This window comes from Rhincodon typus, chromosome 47 (genome assembly GCF_021869965.1).
Source record: "Rhincodon typus isolate 14 chromosome 47, sRhiTyp1.1, whole genome shotgun sequence".
Lineage (NCBI taxonomy): Eukaryota > Metazoa > Chordata > Chondrichthyes > Orectolobiformes > Rhincodontidae > Rhincodon > Rhincodon typus.
Genome location: NC_063378.1, coordinates 7,908,917 through 7,930,474, shown reverse-complemented (window position 1 = coordinate 7,930,474; position 21,558 = coordinate 7,908,917). Strand labels below are relative to the sequence as shown.

Here is a 21,558-nt window from a genome sequence, read left to right as displayed (position 1 = left end):
TATTATCACATGGGAGAGGCCAGAGACCACCCGAATCTGGCTTTCGCATAGGGTCCTGTTGCCCTCTTAAATACAGCTCAGATCAGTAGAGAGGTCAATGATGGTCTGTGTTCCCCAGCTAAATACAACATTTTATACCCTTCATATTGTAATAATTACGTGCAACATTGATGTTATTGTTAGCCGCATCCTCCTAATCTCTAAACCAATCCAGTAAACACACAATCAGTGATGGACTACTCTATGGACAACCTGCGGTCCTCCCATAATCTCATGATGTTTACCAGGTGTCTCTAACTGTCTTTGGGATTTTTACAATGCTTCTGACAGTTTTATCTCTTCCCAGACATTTGCCAGCTGCACTGCATTATTTACCAATAACTTAAACACTTGCTTTTCACTAAGAACTCTTCCACATTCTGTACTAACTTTATTATGGCAGATTAGGAAGGTTATTAATTTATACCAATTGTTATAAAGTCTTTAAAATCAACTGTAATATAAAGTTACTACAATTGTGTGGCACAGCGGACAAACTGAGAACAACCCCCTCTCTCACTTCAGCTTGAGGGATCAAATAAGCAGTCCTTCTAATTGCAACTGCAGTTTATGACCCCAACGATTTGCATGCTATAAATGAATTTTAAACTAAAGCTTTGTTTTTAAATGTTTCTGCTCTAAATACTAATTATCTTAATAAAAGCATTATTATTATTTGAATTATATTGAAGACTTTACTAAGACTTTAAGTAAAACTTGTTTAGATTCCACAAATAACCGGGGATATTACCACATCTTCAATCTGTATTTTGTATTCTGTCTTTGTCACTCTTTTTGATCTTCGGATGTAAGAATTTGTTCAAATTATTAATGTCAGCACGTAAGTTTTGATTGTTTATCTCTTCCCCAGTCATGACCTCTCTTGTTACAACCTTCCTCTGCCCTCCTAGTGTGCCGATGGTTTTTTAAGAGGTTGTGATTACACCATTTATTCCTTTATCTTCCCTCATAAGGCACTGGGCCTCTTTATTGCTGACAAGCATTTGCTCAAGGAATGCAACTAACCTTTTCACAATAATTTGTTGTTTGCCTTTCTAATTCTATAATTACCTAAAAAATTCAGAATACTGTAGGATCAGACATTTTCTTCTTCCTTTTATTAAGTAACAAGCTTGTGACTGAGGCTAACCTAGACCTTTCAAAAATGCCCCTTATTAAAATGCTTATGTTTAGAACAGCCTGTTTACAGACACCTAAATAATTTCCCTTGTGTTTTTCCTTCAGAGAATCTCATCTCATCCAGTATCTCGATATATAGACCACAAGCCTAGTTGTGAACATCTGCTGCGTGTAACTGTCAACCCCTTTTGGCCATCTTGTGTTAGCTAATAAAAAAGCCCCAAGGGGCCATCTTGTCAATGTTGGTCATGGGCCACTACAACAGGGAGGAAGTGGTGACAGGATTCTGATAGGCCTATTAATTATATGCAAGTCATATTGGTTTTGGAAAATTTATTGGAATCAGCTCTGAGAGAAAGGATGAACTGTCACTCAGGCCCACATTAAGTAAGGATGGTCAGCATAGATTTGTTGAGTGAATGTAGTGTCCCTCTTACATTGAGGTTGAAGCGCTCTGATAATTAAAACTGAAACACCCAGAAAAGCTCACTTCACTTGTAATCTGCTAAAGTAAATGGGAAAAAATGGTGTAACCTGCCTTTCACCTCCCAATCTGTTATAAAGGAGAGGTTAAATGAAGTGAAATTCTTTCACTCACTCTATAATCAACAAGTAACAGTTTATTTATCTAACTCTAACAGTGAGCAAATTAACAAGACCTACTAACAAACCGAACAATTTCCCCTTAACTACTAACTATTCATGAACAGAACAATATTCTGATGGCATGCTGTTCCAATAAATAGAAGTCCCACTTATATAAACCATAGAAATAAGAAAAATGAATTAAAACTTAGATTCTCAAAACTACAGTCAGGCCACATTTTCTGGAATGTTCCATGCCTTTCTGCTGTTCTTCAGTCGGGAATTCTTTCTTTGTCGAATCCTTGTGTCAAGAATATTAGCTAAGAGTGCTGTGGTAACTTATAGATGGTGCTTAATCAGAGAGCTTAAAGATTTCTATGAGAGCCAGAGTTTTCCAAAAGCAGTTTGCTCTCACATTGATTTTCAAAAACCTTCATCATACCCTTGATGATCCTAGGTCATCAATACGATCAGATTTCAATTTAACTGGGTTTTGGTATCTAGGGCCTGGTTTAAATTAATTGGCTGATATTCAAGCTGGTTGCTTTAACATCAAAACAAGCCTAGGTTGTCAACCACACAGCCAATTGATGTGTATGTTTCAATTTCAGAATTGTCAATGCATCCATAGCTGCTTGCAGACTTTTTTAAAATCTCCAAACTTAGAAAAGCTCATCACCTCTTAAAGGGACCATGCACTCTTCCTCATTATTTTTACAAACAAATTCTAACATCCTGCCTTCTAATTCTCAAATACTTTACCCAACTTTGCAACATTCTACTAAATGGAATTTTTGAGGAAGTAACAATATTGACAAACAGTTGATGTTACAATAGTGATATTAGGAATAGATTTGACAAGATTGCAAGTGGCAGAAATGGTCAGGAAAATTAATGCAAATTAAATATTTTGGAAAATAAAGAGTTTGATCTATATTTGCTTCAGCAATTGAAAACAGAGGGCAAACGGTAAATAGATTTTTTTTAATGGACTGCTATTTCCCATGGTGTTCCACAGGCCCTTTGCTGTTGTGAAATATATCAATGATTTTAACTTAAATGTGGGAGTCATAATTTGGGAAATTTACAGATGACACAATCATTGGCCAGGTAATTGATAGAGAAGAGCAGGACAATCAACTGCAGGAAGATATCAGTAGTTTGGTTGACTGGGTGGAAAAGTGGTAACTGAACTTCACTCTTTAGAAGTGCAAGGTCTTGTATTTGGGGAGAGTAAAGAATGCAGGGAATACACCACAAATGAGAGGATGGAGAGTAAAGAGAGGGGTAGAGAGTTGGGGGTACAGGTATTGGTAGTTAGTATTAGTGAATGATACATGAAGGATTCTCCTGCTCCTATCTCATGGTTTTTAATGATCAAAAAATGTTAATGATGGTTTACAGGATGACTCCAAACTCCAAGATGTTAAGGGGAGCAGATGAAGTAGATTTGGTAACAGTTGTCCTAGTCAGGGAGAGTAGGACTGTCAGCAAATGCTAACAGTTTGAGAATTATTAATTTTACGATTGATTCTCAAATAGCTAACTTTCAAAAGGTGTTAAGAGATAGGGGACAATGGCAGTTATATGGAATAAGGTTGTAGATCAGCCCTGTTTTCATGAAATAACAGAGCAGGATCCAACAGTTACAATGGCATCTTCCTGTTCCTTTGAATTACTGGTTGTAGAAATATCCAACACAGGATGCCACTGTACCTGTGCTGGCTTTTTGATAAACTTGCAATTAGTTCCATAGCCCAATCATACATAGTTATTTATCCACTTTCCTTATAAAAGTTACCACTGATGCTGCTTTGAACGCACTGTAAGCAGAGCATGCCTGATTATACCATCACTGACTCAGATACAAAAAATTTCTTGAGTTAGAGACACATGGGGCCACCATAAGATCTTGTCCCAAAAAAGTTCACCTCATTGCTGCCTCTGATACATTTCCAGTTTTACAGGAATTTATTGATCTAAAGTTTTGGCAAAGATCTGTAGCTCGGGTTGTGGATGAGGTTATTAACATGCTCACCGAACTGGTTTATTTTTGTTCAGACATTTCGTCACCACGCTAGGTGACATCATCAGTGGAGCTTCTGATGAAGCGATGTTATCTACTCCGCTTGGAATTTATACTGTCCGTTCCGTTATGGTTTGGCCAAACACAGACACGCATGGGAATTCCTACAGGCATAATGGTCTGGACAGTATAAATTCCAAGCAGAGTAGAATAACATCGCTTCATCGGAGGCTCCACTGATGCTGTCACCTGGCATGGTGACGCAACATCTGAACAAAAACAAGCCAGCTCGGCGAGCAAGTCAACAGTCTCAATTTATTGATCTGTGACTTCATTGCAAACCCACAGTGCTGTCACGGTGACACTATGGAGAGCATAATGATCCGATCAGCTTCTTGCTGTACATGTAGCAACACCATCTAGGGCAGGACAAAAGCCACCTTGATGTTGACTTTGCCCCAGGCCTCCTGCGGACAATCCAATGCTTTTCCTGCAAAGTGAATGGTTGCAGATTTGTACACCAAGATGTCACTGATCCATCACAACTCAGCAATTTGTTATCCTGTACCTCCTGGTGCTACCTCTTAACCTAATGGAAGGCAGTGCCCAGATGATCATGCCCCCCGTCTCAGGCCCTGTCCACGCAACACAAATTGCTGGAAAAGCTCAGTAGGTCTGTCAGCATCTGTGAAGGAAAAAAACAGAGTTTTGGATCCGGTGACCCTTCCTCCGGACTGTCCACACAACCCTGCTTGCGGATGTTGATCACCATTTGGTCCTTGTCCTTGGCCAGATACTGGGTGATGGCCAGTCCAGTATCCTAGATAGTAGTCATGATCCCTGTCACTCTGTCACAAAACACACCCAGTTCGAAAGGTGACAGCAAAAAGGACACAGAGAGGATGATTCCAAGATGTATGCTGCAATGGATGACTTTCCTGTTCTGCAAATTGAGTAATGTCTACTCAGGGGAATAACCCGCTCTTGTGACCTACCAGCCAAGCAGAAGTCAGCAATGGCGCTACTACTGACTTTATGTGATTGATCGCAGGTGGGCAGACCATGAGTGGCACTACCGCCATCTGTTGAAGGCAGAAAAAAAATGAGATGGATTGCAGTGATCCTTTTGGTCCAGAGAAGCCAAGCCACTTAATGGAGACAGAGCATAAAGTAGAAGAAAAACTTCTGGAAGCTCATACTGACTACATGGTGCTTCATTTTCTTAGAATGTTTATGAAAGTGGCCACTTGTCCCATTGTGTTTGAGCCAGCCGAGAAACAAACCATCCAGCCTAATCTCACTTTCTCCAGCCACACTTTAATTTCCTTCCTATCGCCGCAGCAGTGCTCCCTAGTGGTTGAAGTAACAGCAACCCTTCTTTTGCTTGATGTTAATCACAGTCCTTGAATTGCCCAACTAAAATATCAATCAGCATCAGGGCAATGGAGACTCTCCCCTTTCCAATGCCTCAGGGAGCAAGTCTTCAATGCAATATGGTCACTTAGCAAATAATTGATGTTTCAGAGTTGAAAGAAAGAAAGGCTTCTATTAATATAGTGCTTTTCACAACCTCAGGACATCTCAAAATGCTTTATAGCCAATAAAGTACTTTTCCAAATGTCGTCATTGCCTTAGGTAAGTCCTGGGTGATCGAACATTTTACTATCTCTGATTCAGCAACTTAATAATCCAGAGAAACATTCATAATAAGGAGCAGCTTGTAGAACATAATCATTGTGTTTAAAACGTTAGAAGCATAAAGCAATGTTTAAGACTAAAAGTACATTTAGTTTATGTAGCACCAGAGTTTGTTAGTTTGTTGGGATTATGTAGAAAACACTTCCCTTAAGGATGATGTAAGAGAATTGATGTATGAGAATTGGAGGGAGAATGATCAGGCCACAATACTGTAAAACACATTGAAGTGAGCTGTTTATTGTTCCCTCAATTTATAACAAATTTAATTGTTTGACCATAAAAAGGCTTAATTTGTTCCTGTATAGAACATTTGTTCAAAACAGGTTTAACCAATAAAATTTTGTAGGCAATGTACTTTGCACAACAACACATTTAAATATGATAATGCTTTATTGGACAAGGCTCCTCAGACAACGCCTTCTCCAATCTCTACAGAGTGAAAGAAAGATTTTAATACATGATAGTGGAAAACTTTAGCTGAATATGTTTGATGTTTATGTTAGAGCTGAAAGATGCTCAGGATCTCATGATTTGCATCCGAAGGTTGGAAACGAGATATATGCATTTATGATTTTCCAAAATTCCCTATACTTTAGAATACTCCCAAGAGATTGCAAATTTGAACGAATTGTTCAACCATTTCATAGAGTAATTAAGTGCCAGCTATCCTGTTTTAATACTTGAATCACATATCACAACATATATTTATCTCATCTTTAACAATGTAGAATCTCAGGCAACATTTCACAGCAGAAAATACGAGACAAAATTAATGAACCCCACAAGTTCATATCAGAATAAGCTATTCACAGAAGTAGGTATTGATGAACACCTTAATAGATGAGCAAGAGATGAGTTCTTGGGAGGAAATTGCACAAATTAGACAATTGGAGACATAGCTAGCAATGGAGGACGTTAAGGAAATTCAAATGCTCAGAACAACAGGAATGGGGAATCTCAGACGATTGTTGGGGACGTGGGGATAGTGGAGATTGAAGGAGTGGTGTATATGTACAAAGAATGCACATATGTGCATTCAGACAATTATAAGAGCAGCAGAAGCATATAAAGATGAGAGAAGCATGAATATTCCTGGAAGGCAACTGGATTGAAATATGAGGAAAGCATTCCCACAGACCGAACATCTAATCAAAGCCGGCAACAAAAGCCTCCAGCTACCACAACGCTCTCCCCAGTGATGTATGCTGCGTCCTGCGAACAGAGAAAGAAGACAATGCCGGCGCACTCCTCTGGCTCACTGATCCGACCCATTGTCGCCACAATCTTCTGGCGCATGGTCTTGTCTGACAATATGTTGGAGCTGAACTGGGTCCTGATGATACCTGGGGCCAGGCAGTTGACACGGATATTGGCAGGGGCCAGTTCATCGGCCAGTACCCTGGTTAGGCCCAGCAGAGCTGTCTTACTTACGCTGTAGGGTCTGATGGCAGGGAAGGGCTGGTAGCCGGCAGCGGAGCCCACCAGCACGATGGAGCCACTGCCTCATTGCTCCATGTGTGGCACAACCAGCTTGGCCAGGAGGAAAGCTGCTTTCACGTTAATCTCAAAAATTTTGTCCCAGGCCTCTTCTGAGCAGTCAAGGGCCCTCCCTGCAAAAGGGTTGACCGCGGCGTTGGACACCAGGATGTCAATGGCTCCGTGGCACTTCAGAGTCTCGCTGACCAGTGCCTCACGGTCCTCCCTCTTGCCCACGTGGCAGACGGTGCCAGAAACAGAGAGACCCTCCGCCTGCAACTGTTCCACAGCCCTATCCACATTAGCCTTCTTGCGGCTGCTGACGACTACCTGCGCACCGTACCGGGCAAGGCGACGGGCGATCGCCAGCCCGATCCCCTGGGCTAGAAGCAGTGGCCACGGCCACTTTACCACTCAGCAACCCCGCCTCCATCGTGTGAAGCAACGGGGAGGAATGCAGAAAATGCTGCAAATATTCAGCAGGTCCAACAAGATGGATGAAATGAGAAACAGGCACAGAGTCTAGGCCTGAAACGTCGGCCTTCCTGCTCCTCTGATGCTGCTTGGCCTGCTGTGTTCATCCAGCTCTACACCTTGTTGTCTCAGACACAGAGTTAAAGTTTCCGAGATAGTAGGAACTGCAGATGCTGGAGAATCTGAGATAACAAGGTGTAGAGCTGGATGAACACAGCAGGCCAAGCAGCATCAGAGGAGCCGGAAAGCTGACGTTTCGGGCCTAGACCCTTCATCCAGCTCTGCACCTTATTATCTCAGACACAAGAGTTAAAAAGTTTCCAATCGATTTAGTCTGCCTCGGCCCTGAAGTAGGATTCCGCGCCTGCTGTACGTGACGCTAATTCGCGGGTCCACGGCGCAGCCGATCCCGCCCGAGGTGGGCGGGATTACGGTCACACGGCTGGATTTCGATCCACCGATTGGTCCAGGACGCCCGAGTGATCCGGCGCTCAGTAGGTCTAAGGTCCGGGCGTGAGGTCTGTCGATGATCAGGCGTTCGGTAAATCGAGGGTCTTCGGGTGAACGCCATTCCAAAGGCCTCGCGATGCATCGGTCTAATTAGCATAACCGTTGTCTCGTTAGCATAACGGTCGCTGATTTGCATACCAACTGTCGGTGCAGGTGAGGTTGGAGGCTGAGGGAGTTTCAGGTCTTATCGACGCTAGAATCCCCCGATAGGGATTGAGAGAAAAGCAAGAAAACTCGAACATGTTTCTACATTTTTAAAATATATTTTCTTTTTCACTCACTCCAAGCTGCGACAATTTTTATTTAGCCTGAACCTGGGCGTTAGAAGTACCATTAATTCATGGTTCAGGTACTGGGATCACTAATGAGACAACAAATAATTATTAAATGCTGATTCTTTACTTGAAATCAAACTAAATACGACAGGGATGAATGGGGCGATGTGTTACCGTTTTAACTGGTGGGCGCTGGTTCCGACCAAACTACAATGAGCTACAACAAACCAAAACAGAAATTTCTGGAAAAAAAAACTCAGTAGTGCTGGCAGCATTTATGGATAGAGAACAAAGTTAACATTTCCATTCCAGTGACCCTTCCCCAGAATGCTCTAGAATGACCTATCACTAGTTTGGCCATTTGCCTTTCAATGTCTACGATGATCATGACATCAACTGGAATACATGGAATTGACCTTCCTCCTACAATGTATCTGAAGATCGCTGATCAATTTTTGCACAACGGTGTCCAGTGGATGTTGGACCTATGTGTATTGTTGGTGAGAATGAGATTCCTGTGGCTATGGAGTCGTGTAACTCACCTTTCCTCCAGACCATTGTAACTTTGCTGTTTATTGAAGCTAGTACCTTGACTCAGAACTCTGAGCCATATAAAATGATTTATTTAGAGCCAAGTTTGCCCATGTTGCAGCTAGAAAGGTGACATTCTTCCCTGGAGCCTTCAAGTATCCTTGAAGTACTTTACTGTGGTCTCTCTGTGTCAACATCCTTCAATTAACGTGCTATAGAAGAGCATTTTGTGGCAAGCCCTCCTCTGGCAAAATATCCTGTCCCAATTCTTTCATTTTTCTTTAGTAAGATGTGCATGTTTGGTAAGTGAAGGAGGGCCAGAGACTGAATTTTAGGAACCTAATATTGCCATTTGATCTGGGGTATTCTCAAAAGGTTACCTTTTTTGCATGACTGTCCGTCACAAGCATACAAGATCATAGGAAAGGGTTCTTGTGACAGAATGATGCTGTCCCTATCTTTTGAGCCAGAAGCCAGAATGCTTCATAACACATCTGAACAGGTGATGTAAAAGTATCTACAGGAGCAGAAGAAGAGCAATCATTCTGTATCCCTTCTACATTTCTGGAGAGGCTAATTCCTAGTTACTCTTGACAGTGTTTTGCCTCTGAAGTAATGCTGGCATTAGTGCATAATTCTGACATTGATATTCATTGTGAATAACTCTGGAAAAAAATGTTCTATATAGAGCAATCGGTTGAAGGGAGTCTAAACAATAAAACATTTGTAGTCACTGTACTTCGTACAATAATGCATTTAAATGTGGTAATGCTTCATTAGATAAGACTCCCCAGTCAATGCCTTCTCCAATCTCAACTGGGTGGAAGCAAGATTTTAATACATGATAGTGGAAAACATTTAGCTGAACATGATTGGATTATTTTAGAGCTGAAAGACGTTCAGGATCTGATGATTTGCATCCTAAGGTTCAGTTGTATCAAATTTCCTATCTTGGGGTTATTCTAAAGTCTAGGGAATTTTGGAAAATCGTAAGTGCATACATCTCACAGCTACCTCGTTTTGAACCTTAGGATGCACTAGTTATGATTTTCCAAATTTCCTATACTTTGGAATACTCCCAAGGGATTAGAAATTTGAAACAATCAATTTGTCAAGCCATTTCAAAGAGCAATTAAGTGCTACTATGCTCTTAAGAATGGAATCACATATCACAACATGTATTTATCATCTTTAACATGGTAAAATCTCAGGTATCGATTCACAGGAAAAAAAAATGAATGAGCCCTGCAAGTTGCTATCAGGAGAAATTGTTCAGAGGTAGGTACTGATGAGCATCTTAGTGGAGGAGCAAGAGGCAAGAGTTTTGGGAGAGAATTGTACATATTAGACCATTGGAAATACAGCCAGCAATGAAGGTGGTGATGGAATGGCAAGCACTCAGAAGATGAAGAGTGCAGAATCTCAGAGGATTGTGGGGACAGTGGAGAGTGGAGGATTGGTATGTGTATACAAAGAATGCATTTATATATAGTCAGTTATAAGACAAGTAGAAGGCTATAAAAGATGAGGGAAGCGTGAATATTTCTGGAAGACAACTAGATTGAAAGTTGTTGAAGGCATTCCCCAGATCGAATGTCAGCTCAAAGCCAGCAGTGCAAACCTCCAGCCAACACTATGGTCTCCCCAGTGATGTATGCTGCATCCTGTGAACAGAGAAAGAGATGGTGCCAGTGCACTCCTCTGGCTCATAGATCCAGTGCATGGCCATTGTCCCCTCAGTCTGCTGGTACATGGTCTTGTCTGACAACATGATGGAACTGAATTGTGTCCTGATGATACCTGGGGCCAGGCAGGTGACGCGGATGTTGGCAGAGGCCAGTTCTTGGCCAGTACTTTGGTTAGGCCGAGCAGAGCCTTCTTGCTGATGCTGTAAGGCCTGATATCAGGGAAGGGCTGGTAGCCAACAGCAGAGCCCACCAGCATGATAAAGCCACTGCTTCATCATTTCATGGGTGGCACAACCAGCTTGGCCAGGTGGAACATTGCTTTCATGTTGATCTCAAATTTTGTACCAAGCTTCCTCCAAGCAATCCAACACTGTCCTCATGATGGGGTTGCCTGCGGTGTTGGACACCAGAATGTTGATAACTCAGTGGCACCTCAGCAGTCCTCTCTCTCTTACCCACATGACAAAGTGCCTGAAACACAAAGACCCTCAACCTATTCCAGGGCCTCAAACACATTGGTCTTCTTGTGACTGCTGATCATGGCCAGCCTGATTCCCTTTGTACAAAGAGTCACCATGGCCACTTTGTAACACCAGCTCCATCATGTGAAGCAATGTGGAGGAATACAGAAAATGCTGCAAATATTCAGTAGGTCTGGTAAGATCTGTGGAGGGAGGCACTTGGGGCCAGGGATGTGACGCAGCTGTTGGCAGAGGCCCGTTCATCAGCCAGTACCTTGATTAGGTCTAGCAGAGCTATACTAAATTCAAATTTCCAATGAGATTTGTCTGGATCTGCACTGACCAGGAAGTAGGATTCTGCTCTCGAGGGGTGGGGTCACAGCTCAGCCAATTGTAGCCCGGAACACTCGTGGATAACCAGACATAGAGGGGTTACGGTCACAAGGTTGCATTTCCGTCCATCGATTGGTCCAGAAACAGAGAAGAAGGAGACAGCAAAAGAATACTGAGATGAACAGGCACTCCGGGGATGAATTCTCCGGATGAACTGGCGCTCAGTAAATGAAGTGGCGTGAGGGTCAAGTCGGGTGGACTCAAAACATAGAACATAGAACATTACAGCGCAGTACAGGCCCTTCGGCCCTCGATGTTGCGCCGACCTGTGAAACCAATCTGAAGCCCATCTAACCTAAACTATTCCATTATCATCCATATGTTTATCCAATGACCATTTAAATGCCCTTAAAGTGGGCGAGTCTACTATTTTTGCAGGCAGGGCATTCCACGCCCTTACTACTCTCTGAGTAAAGAACCTACCTCTGACATCTGTCCTATATCTATCACCCATCAATTTAAAGCTATGTCCCCTCGTGCTAGCCATCACCATCCGAGGAAAAAGGCTCCCACTGTCCACCCTATCTAATCCTCTGATCATCTTGTATGTCTCTATCAAGTCACCTCTTAACCTTCTCTCTAATGAAAACAGCCTCAAGACCCTCAGCCTTTCCTCATAAGACCTTCCCTCCATACCAGGCAACATCCTGGTAAATCTCCTCTGCACCCTTTCCAATGCTTCCACAAAAAGAGTCTGTTTGGACCTTGTGTCTGTAATGCATGAGTAAATAAAAATACCCATGCCAGTTCTGATAAAATCACATCAAATAGAATGCAGCATAGGTCAGAATCTTCCAGTCAAAAGGCAGCGGACCTGGAAGCAGGAAGCAAACATAATTAGGCAGGATGGTGTCAGAATAGCTGCAAGTACTTTTCCTAACCAGAACATTATACTGGCTTAAAAATAGAAGAATTTGTACTGAATTGATTCATAATCACAACAGAAGCAAACAAAGAATTTGGGAGTGGGTGCTGAATATCTGAAACGAAAACAGAAATTACTGGTGAAACTCAGCAGGCCTCGTAGCATCTTTGGGGAAAAAGCAGAGTTAATATTTTGAGTCCAGTGTCTCTTCATCAGTACTGAATTACCGCAGAGATGCTTTTACTGAGTACATGACTTACCTCAACTCGCACTATGATAAGCCATTTGTCGAATTTCTAAATTTTAAATCTTTCATGGGATGTAGGCATTATTCATTTATTTGTCATGACACTCTGGGATAACATGCTGGAAATCAAGATGCACTATTCCCGCAGTCATCACAAAAGTTAAAGGTTTTTTTTTAAAGAAGTACACAGATTTCCTCGATGAACTGAATTTTCAGACCCAAGTTCACAGAAGCATGAATCAGGTTTTTGTACTTAACAAGTGTGATAATTAATTGAAAGTAATTAAACACTGGCTACATAGAATCCCTACAAAGCGGAAAGAGGCCATTCAGCCCATCAAATCCACACCGACCTTTCTGAATAGCATTCCATCCAGACCTCGTCCCAACCCTGTCCTCAAAACTGTGCATTTACCATGGCTAATCCACCTAGCCTGCACATCAGTGGACACTACAGGACAATTTACTACGGTCAGTCCACCTAACCTGCACATCTTTGGTCTGTGGGAGGAAACCAGTACTACAGGTAAGCAGTTCAATAATCATTAGCATACGACGCAAGTTACAATTCTAATTCCCTTCAATTCTCACTGGCACATAAACAGAACAAACAAACAAATTGGTTGGGGGAAGGGGGAAGGAAAGCTGAAACAGTTCAAAGGTTCCTGTTCACATTTTGCTGCGGTAACCTTTATGATTCTTATGCTGGTCAGAACCTTGCTTTTCAGTTGTCTTTCTTCAGATGCTTCCACTGTTTTTGTTTCAAGAGACACAAGATATTTGGTTCACTTACAAAAGGAAAGATGAATTGGTTTTCTTCAGGTTTAAAATTGAATTTGACTGCAGAAAACAGAGGGACTGCCGATAGAAATCAAATCACTTCTATTTTGTTCCCAGTCCCAAGGTCTTCAATAGCACGAGAACCATTTACATGGGTTGTTCGTAGACAATAGGCTTTTATTATTGATAAATCGCCTTGGTCTGTGGATTTAATCAACTTCTTGTCACTTCTTGACTGCATCTGTACACAACCCTTCAGTACCAGTTCATCTGCAAATATGTCAATTACTGCTTATTCAAATACCATTTTACAAGATATTTGCCATAATTATGAGATTAATTGGCTTTATAAAACATGCAACATTTAAAAAATTTTTTTAAAAACTGTTCTTTTTCATTTCAGCCAATAATTTAAAAATAACAAAAACAAAAAGAAACAGTCTTTGCATATTCTCTGTCTGTATTGTTCTGGGATGGAGTGGTCACCTTGGCCCATTCAAAGAGCAGTTATGAGTCAACTATTGAGGACTGGGGAAAATGGAATAGGGGAGAGACCCATAAGTGGGTCACACTTGGATGGGACCTGGGGGAAAGACCCGTCACTGAGTCACACTGGGATGGAAGGGGGGAAGAGACCTGCCACTGGGTCACACCGGAAGTAGAGGAGAGACCATCACTGGGTCACACTGAGACAGGAGCAGAGAGACAGTAACTGGGTCACACTACGAGTGGGAGAGTGAGTCACCACTGGATCACACCAAGAATGGAAGAGAGAGCATCACTGGGTCACTCTGGGATGGTGGGGGGTACAGGATTCTGGATTGTTAGTCTTGTGAGATTTCTACAACATAACAGCCTCCACTTCAACAAATAGAACAGTTTTATATGATGAAATTTGCTCATTTCAGTGCTGACCTGATGAAGAAGGATAGTTAGATGAATTCAATACCCAGAATTGTGGTAGGATTTACTTGAAGAGGTAGAACTCCCATGGATCAAAGTTGGGTTTACATTGTCTTGATACGGGTAGTTGTTTTTCTGAATTTGTGGATTTGCAAAGCAGCCTTCATGGAGATCCTATGAAGGCTCAGTCTCTTGTTCCAATTTTTTGTCATTACAAGGAAAATTTTGTTGGTGACTGCCTTTCTGCTGCTGCCTCTGCAGTCAGGACTTCAAAATTGCAAAGAAATAGACATGGCTTCCTTACCCTGTGACTCTCCATAATCTGTTTCTTTTACCAAATTTGGTCAGGGTATTCTGTGGATTAGTCCACACTCTGGGTTTTGAGACACTCACCTTCTTGATTTCATAACAATCTATTCAAGACAAGACAGACCTTTTGGATGGCTTCAAAAGTAACAACTCTCAGTTTGAGATGTGTCCTGTTGTCTTTTTAAGACAGTGTGGCATGTTTTTGAAGCCACAGACCAAGGCAAGTGATTTTTGGTGGCTCATCATTCGCAGCCCTTCATTGCCCATGTGTAAAAGTGTAGTCAATTCTAAGTGCAGTTCATGTTTTAAAAAGTTAGGACATGACATACCTTTTCTAGGCTTGACACTATTTCATATACTAAACTGAAGCACAATCCTGGGTGTCTCCTTACTCCAAACACTGAAATTAGATTGACTATGTTGTTATTAGAAGGAAGAACAAGTTTCAAGAGACAACGCCAGAATTTTCATTGATTACAATGAAAGGTCATAGACTTAGAAACACTAACTGTTTCCATCTCCATCAAATACTTATGAACCCAGGGAGCTTTTACAGCATTTTCTGTTTTTATCTCAAGATTGTGAGGCAAAACAGTTCAGAAGATCTGGATTCCAATCAAGGTGATCTTAAATTTAACTCTCGATGTGTGGAGGACGTCTGTTAGGCTGCAGACACTTGGTGCAATCTAGTGCCCTACAACATTATTGCTTCCCCTTGTGGGAGGGTCTAGCACTAGACAGCATAGTCTCAGTATAAGGGGTTTCCCATTTAAGACAGTGAGGAAGAGCAATTTCTTCTCAGAGGGTAGTGAATCTCAATTTTTTTTATGCAGAGGGTTGTCAAGGTTGGGTTGTGAAGGATGTTCAAGGCTAAGATAGAGTTTTAATCAGTAAGGGATTCAAAGATTAAGGGGAAAAGGCAGAAAAGTGCAGCAGAAGATTATCAGATCAGCCATGATCTAGTTGAATAATAGAGCAGACTCAATCAACAGAATAGTCTAATTCAGCTTCTAAATGTTGTAGTCTAATATTTGGAGCTCACCATTCATAAGCACCAAGACTGTTTTGATGCAAACAATTAGGAGGTGAGATGATGCATGAGAAATACTGTCTCATTCAAACCAGCCAAAATAACATCTGCTTTGAAGGTAGCTGCCTTAAACAACATTTGTTAAATAATCCAGTCAAAGCCAAAAGAAACGCAAGATCACTGACAAAACAAAAAGCCAAAAAAGTAAAATCATATGCAGACAGAAACTGTACAGAACACTTCTATTAGTCTCTGAAGGAAATATGCAATCCACAGATTTTTGGAAACTCTTCTCCTTTAGAACTCAAATAACAACACTGATTCTAGACAAGTAAAATCCTGAAGAGATGGGTAGAACATTTTAACAATGTTCTGAATTAGTCTTCAGGAGTCAATGATAGGGTGATTATCCACATACCTCAAATTGAAGACAACATATTATTTCCTGAAAGACTCAACAAAGCTGAAATTATGAAAACAGTCATTTGCCATAAAGCAATAAGACACCAGATTCTGATACAGGTTTAGATGAAAAATACAAGACAGGAAGCTCAATATTCACTCATAGACTGCCTAAATACTTAGAAATTATGTGGAAATAGGAAACCATTTCTGAGGAATTCAACAGCTGTCCACTTTTACTCAAAGGGGAGGAAAGTATTAAAGAAGCTTCATCCTAAGCATTGCTAAGAGTCCTGCTAAACCACTTGACACTGTATTGTGGACAGAGCCTTCCACCAAGGAGTCTGTTTGGCTTCAGAAGTGGTTGTCAGCTACATGTCATATCCAAGGAACATGTCATGAACAGAAGTGCAAAATGTGCTCAGCATCTGTTGATCTGAGAAAAAAACCTGTACCACAGTTAGTCATAGAGCTATAGAGCTGTACAGCATGGAAACAGGCCCTTCGGCCTAACTCATCCATGCTGACCAGTTATCTTAAAATTAATCTAGTCCCAATTGCCAACATCCCGCTAAACACTTCCTATTAATATACCCATCCAGATGCCTTTTAATTGTACCGACCGCCATCATTTCCTCTGGCAGCCCATTCTATACATGCACCACCCTCTGTTGAAAAAATTGCCCCTCAGGTCCTTTTTAAATCTTTGCCCTCTCACCTTAAACCTATGCCCTGTAGTTTGGAGTCGCCTACCCTGGGGAAAACACCTTGGCTGTTCACCTGTCTTTGCCCCCCCCCCCCCCATGATTTAATAAACTTCTCCGAAGTCACCCCGCCCCCTCTGCTGTTCTTGGGAAAATAGCTCCAGCCTATTCAACATCTCCCTATTGATCAATCCCTCCAACCCTGGCAATATCTTTGTAAATCTTTTTTGAACCCTTTCAAGTTTCACAAGATCCTTCCTTTAGCAACGAGACAGAATTGAACGCAGTGTTCCAAAAGTGGCCTAACCAATCCTGTACAATTGCAACATGACCTCCCATCTCCTATACTCAATGCACTGCCCAATAAAGGCAAGCATAACAAAAGCCTTCTTCACTATCCTGTCTACCTGCGACTCTACCGTCAAGGAACTATGAACCTGCACTCCAAGGTCTTTTTGTTCAGCAACACTTCCCAGGACTTTACCATTAAGTGTATAAGTTCTGCCCTGATTTACTTTTCAAAAATGCAACACCTCACATTTATCTAAATTAAATTCCAACCCCCACTGCTCAGCCCACCAGCTCATCTGATCAATGTTCTATTGTGCTCTGAGGTAACCTTCTTGACTGTCCATCAATTTTGGTGTCATCTGCAAACTTACTAACCATACCTCTTACGTTCACATCCAAATCATTTATATAAATGACAACAAGCAGTGGACCCAGCACTGATCCTTGAGGCACACCACTGGTCACAGGCCTCCAGTCTGAAAAGCAACCCTTCACCACCACCACCCTCTGTCTCCTACCTTCAAGCCAGTTCTGTATCCGAATAAAAACCAAAAGAACTGTGGATGCTGTAAATCAGGAGCACAAACAGAAGTCGCTGGAAAAAGCTCAGCAGATCTGGCAGCATCTGTGAAAATAAAGTCAGAGTTAACATTTTGGGTCCAGTGACAGTTCCTCAGAACTTGAGGAAGGGGTCACTGGACCCGAAACATTAACTCTGACTTTTTCTTCACAGATGCTGCCAGATCTGCTGAGCTTTTCCAGCAACTTCTGTATCCAAATGGCTAGTTCTCCCTGTATTCCATGTGATCCAACCTTGCTAACCAGTCTACCATGTGGAATCTTGTTGAATTCCTTACTGAAGTCCAATAGATCATATCCACAGCTCTGCCTTCAATCACCTTGGTTACTTCAAAAAAAACTCCATTATTAAAATTTTAATTTCTTTATCTACTCCTAGTCCATGAGTAAACCTTACCCACACAGGTAAATTCTATAAAGAGATCTAGTACTTTCTTATTAACCAACCCCTGACCTGGGTGTACATTCTTTTCCAGCTCCTTAGCTTCCACTGGGACCTCCTTTACCACTTTCATAAGCCCCACTGCCTTATCTTGTTTTACCACATCCATTTTCCCAGTGCTTTTCTTAAACCACCAACACGGTGACTTCATGTTTCTTACCTTACTACAGTGAAAATACCTGAGGGTTTTTACTTCTTTCTCCCCCACAGGGGTTTCCTTTTTACCCTGTGGTCAACTATCTTCTGTTCCCTTATCAGCTGAGGATTTCTCTTTTCCCCAATTTCAATCCCGCACAGATTGAAATTGATGTCAGAAGCCAAACTTTGATTTATGATCTAATTCAAAATCAACTGCCACTTCTGTTGTTAATCTTGCAGTTTTAACTCTCTGCTCTTCCACATGAGTTCTCACTATTTCAGGAAGCGAATTTTTGAAAATAACCAGTCTCTTTAAGAGTGTCATATGTCTGATTTATTTTCAATGCTCTTATCCACCTATCAATTTTACTTTGTTTGATCCTTTCAAACTCTATGTAGGTTTGACTAGGTTCCCACCGCCCCCCACCCCCCCACCCCCCCACCCCTTAGATTCCCAAAACATTGTCTGTAGGCTTTTGTTATGAGTTGATATGGACTTAAGATGACTTTTTTTACTTTCTCACACTATTCCGATAGTGTTGCAAATATTTCAGTCGCTCTTCCAAACAAAATTGTTTGGATCAACAATACCCAAATGGTCACCAGCTATTTCATTTGTTTAACCACTTTCTCAAATGAAATGAAAAAGGTTTCCACGTCCTTCTCATCAAATTTTGGTAATGCTTGGATATGGAATCCCTACAGTGTGGGAACAGGCCATTTGGCCCAAAAAGTCTACACCGCCCCTCCGAAGAGCATCCCACCCAGACCCACTCCCATACTCCTGCATTTCCCATGTCTAACCCACTTAATCTAAACATCCCTGGGCACTATGGGTAATTTAGCATTGCCAATCCACCTACCCTGTACATCTTTGGACTGTGAGAGGAAACCGGAGCACCCAGAGGAAACCCACACAGACATGGGAAGAACGTGTAAACTCCACACAGACAGTCGCCCGAGGCTGGAATTAGACCCGGGCCCTGGTGCTGTGAGGCAGCAGTGCTGACCACTGAGCCACCGTGACATTTTTTAAAAATCCCCACCAGGCTTTTGTCTACAGTGAGTTTGCTCTTCATCACTGTCCTCATCACTATTCCTACCTTCCACCTTTGCCTCTGCCATTTTAAGTCAATTTTCCTCTTTCATTGCCAACTTCTGAACTTCAAAACCTCTCTCCTTCTCCCTCCCTTCTTTTGATTTGATTTGTTGTAGTCACGTGTACCTAAGGACAGTGAAAAGCTTTGTTTGCTAACAGTACAGGCAGATCATAGCAATCAAGGACATTTTCTGCTAGGACCTTCCTTTAGTTTTCTTTTCCCTCTACTTTTAATTGTAATTCAAACTGTTCCATTTCCTTTTCATATTCAAGCTACTTCATTTGCAACTGAAGTTGAGCCATTTCCAATTATTCTATTGCATCCCTCGCAACTTTAAATGTAGATTTATTGCTGCAATTATCTCCTGTGTCCCAGACACAGGCAAATCCAACCTCAGAGATAGTAGGAACTGCAGATGCTGCAGAATCTGAGATAACAAGGTGTAGAGCTGGATGAACACAGCAGGCCAAGCAGCATCATAGGAGCAGGAAGGCTGACGTTTTGGGCCTAGACCCTTCATCAGAAATGGTTGATTTTGGCACTAGATCTTAATACCTATTTTTGACATAACCTTCAGGATTGCCAGCTATTCCATTTTAATTTCTGTGGGCAACAGTGCTTTGTTCATTTATTAACTGTGTAGCTGATTCACTCATTTCACCTGGTAATCTCAGTAATCTTTCATCTTTTGTGCTGTTTTTGGAGAATTTGTGTTCAAAGCTGCATCTAGTACAAGAAATGAAATCCATACCTGCTTGTGCCAGAAAACTGTTTAAAAAAATCCTTGCTCTGACACTTTCCAACAGAATAGATTCTTTCGGGGCTTGAAATGAAATTTGAAGTATTACTGGCAAAATGATTGACATTTTTGTTTCATGTAAAAGGATAACATGAGGAAAATACACAGTTTCAAGCAAAACTTTCCAGTGCAAAGTGCAAATGTGTTAAAGAGCAACAACAAAAGCTGGGCTTTTGATGCAATGAAGCAGTTTAAAGAACAAACAACCAATTCTCCTTGACTTAAAGGCTAGCATGAGGCTGTAAATGGTTATTCCTTCAAGAGGGATGGGCTGGTTTTGCTGCAAAACAAGAGATGCACTCAGAAAAAGCCAATCCAATTTTAATGTTTGTCTGTATGGGTTTGAATCCTCCATTTGAAGAAATATGAGATTTGTGATCTACAAGCACTAAAGGATTCTTTTTCACTCGGTCAGATTTTCTGGAGGACAACAATAATATGTTCACCTGCTGTATTTGCATGTCTTTGCAGGAGTTTTAGTGCTTCAGTTTGTATTGCACTTAGATAGAGCTTGTCAGGTTTGAGACAGGTGGACTTTCAATATTTTTCCATATTGTTATTTCCCTCCAAATTTTCGCTGGACAAATGAGATTAATTACCCTTGGTAATGCAGTAAATAGTAAGTTTACTGAAAAATGGAAATCTTTCAAGTCATTGTTGTTGTTGAGCTGAAACACTTTTAATTACAGTCATCAGGGTTTTTGCTGTTTGCTAATTATGCCAAAACCATAAATATATTTGAAGAATGAATTACTTTTAGAGAAATACCATAGAGTGGAAATATTCTGTCACAGTTTTTTGGATTATTTATATAACTGGGATGCCTCCTTAACATTTATTTGGCCAGTTGCATTGAGAATATCCCAATATGGCACATGATTTTGTTTTGCATGTAATTAATATAAATTAATATTATAATTAACATTATATACTTACTATAATATCAGCACAGATTAATAATTTTGTATTCCCATGTGTCATGCATTAGGCACTTTAACAGTAGGCACATCCTGAAAAAAACTATTTAAGGTACTACTTAAATGTAAGTTTGCTTTTTTCTCTTCCTCTGTAACTGAGTCAAAGGATAATCTTTGTTTCTTGTTTATCTGAGGAATGCACAATTCCTGAGGACAGAATTTTAACAAGCAAGGTTCTAGGTTTGCTGGGTATGAGGTTAAAAATCATCAAAAAAAACTCTCATGTCAGAAGCCTGATATGATTCACCTCACCTTTTTTTTAACCAGCTTATATTTATAGACTTGTGAGAAGCTCCTATTCAGCTGGTGGATCTGTTATTTGACTATGTTAATAAGGCAATTACATTGCAAATTAACCTAATATTCTGTCTTTAATGGCCAGTGCATAGGTTTCCTGAGCTGTTTGAAACTTGCCAATGTTAACGACTGGGATTGATGGGTCTTTGTAACTGACAGCTTGGAAAAACATTTGAACACTGGAACTACATACCTGCTTCCTTATCCAGAAGGAAAAGCTTTTGCTCACAGTGAGGTTGGTTCTATTATACTTACCCCTTGATGAGGTAGGCCTATCTATTCAAATTTAATATCAGCCTAAAATCCCAACCGATTGAAATTTCAGCTTATTATAGCAACTTGGTGAGCTTTATCAGTTCTTGACTGAGTCTTGCAATTGAACATTCTTAGAATGCCTAC

At 41.1% G+C, this 21,558-nt stretch overlaps 1 protein-coding gene and 1 pseudogene across 1 annotated transcript; both read right to left on the bottom strand.

The window, feature by feature from the left end:
* Window positions 1-5,634: 5,634 nt before the first annotated feature.
* LOC109911798 (dehydrogenase/reductase SDR family member 4-like) lies at window positions 5,635-7,532 on the bottom strand. Its single transcript, XM_048620532.1, is given in 2 exon segments — window positions 5,635-7,345; window positions 7,347-7,532. Coding segments are annotated over 2 exon segments (759 nt in total). The 5' UTR covers window positions 7,398-7,532; the 3' UTR covers window positions 5,635-6,637.
* A 2,823-nt stretch (window positions 7,533-10,355) lies between these two features.
* LOC109911795 lies at window positions 10,356-17,957 on the bottom strand (annotated as a pseudogene).
* Window positions 17,958-21,558: the final 3,601 nt, after the last annotated feature.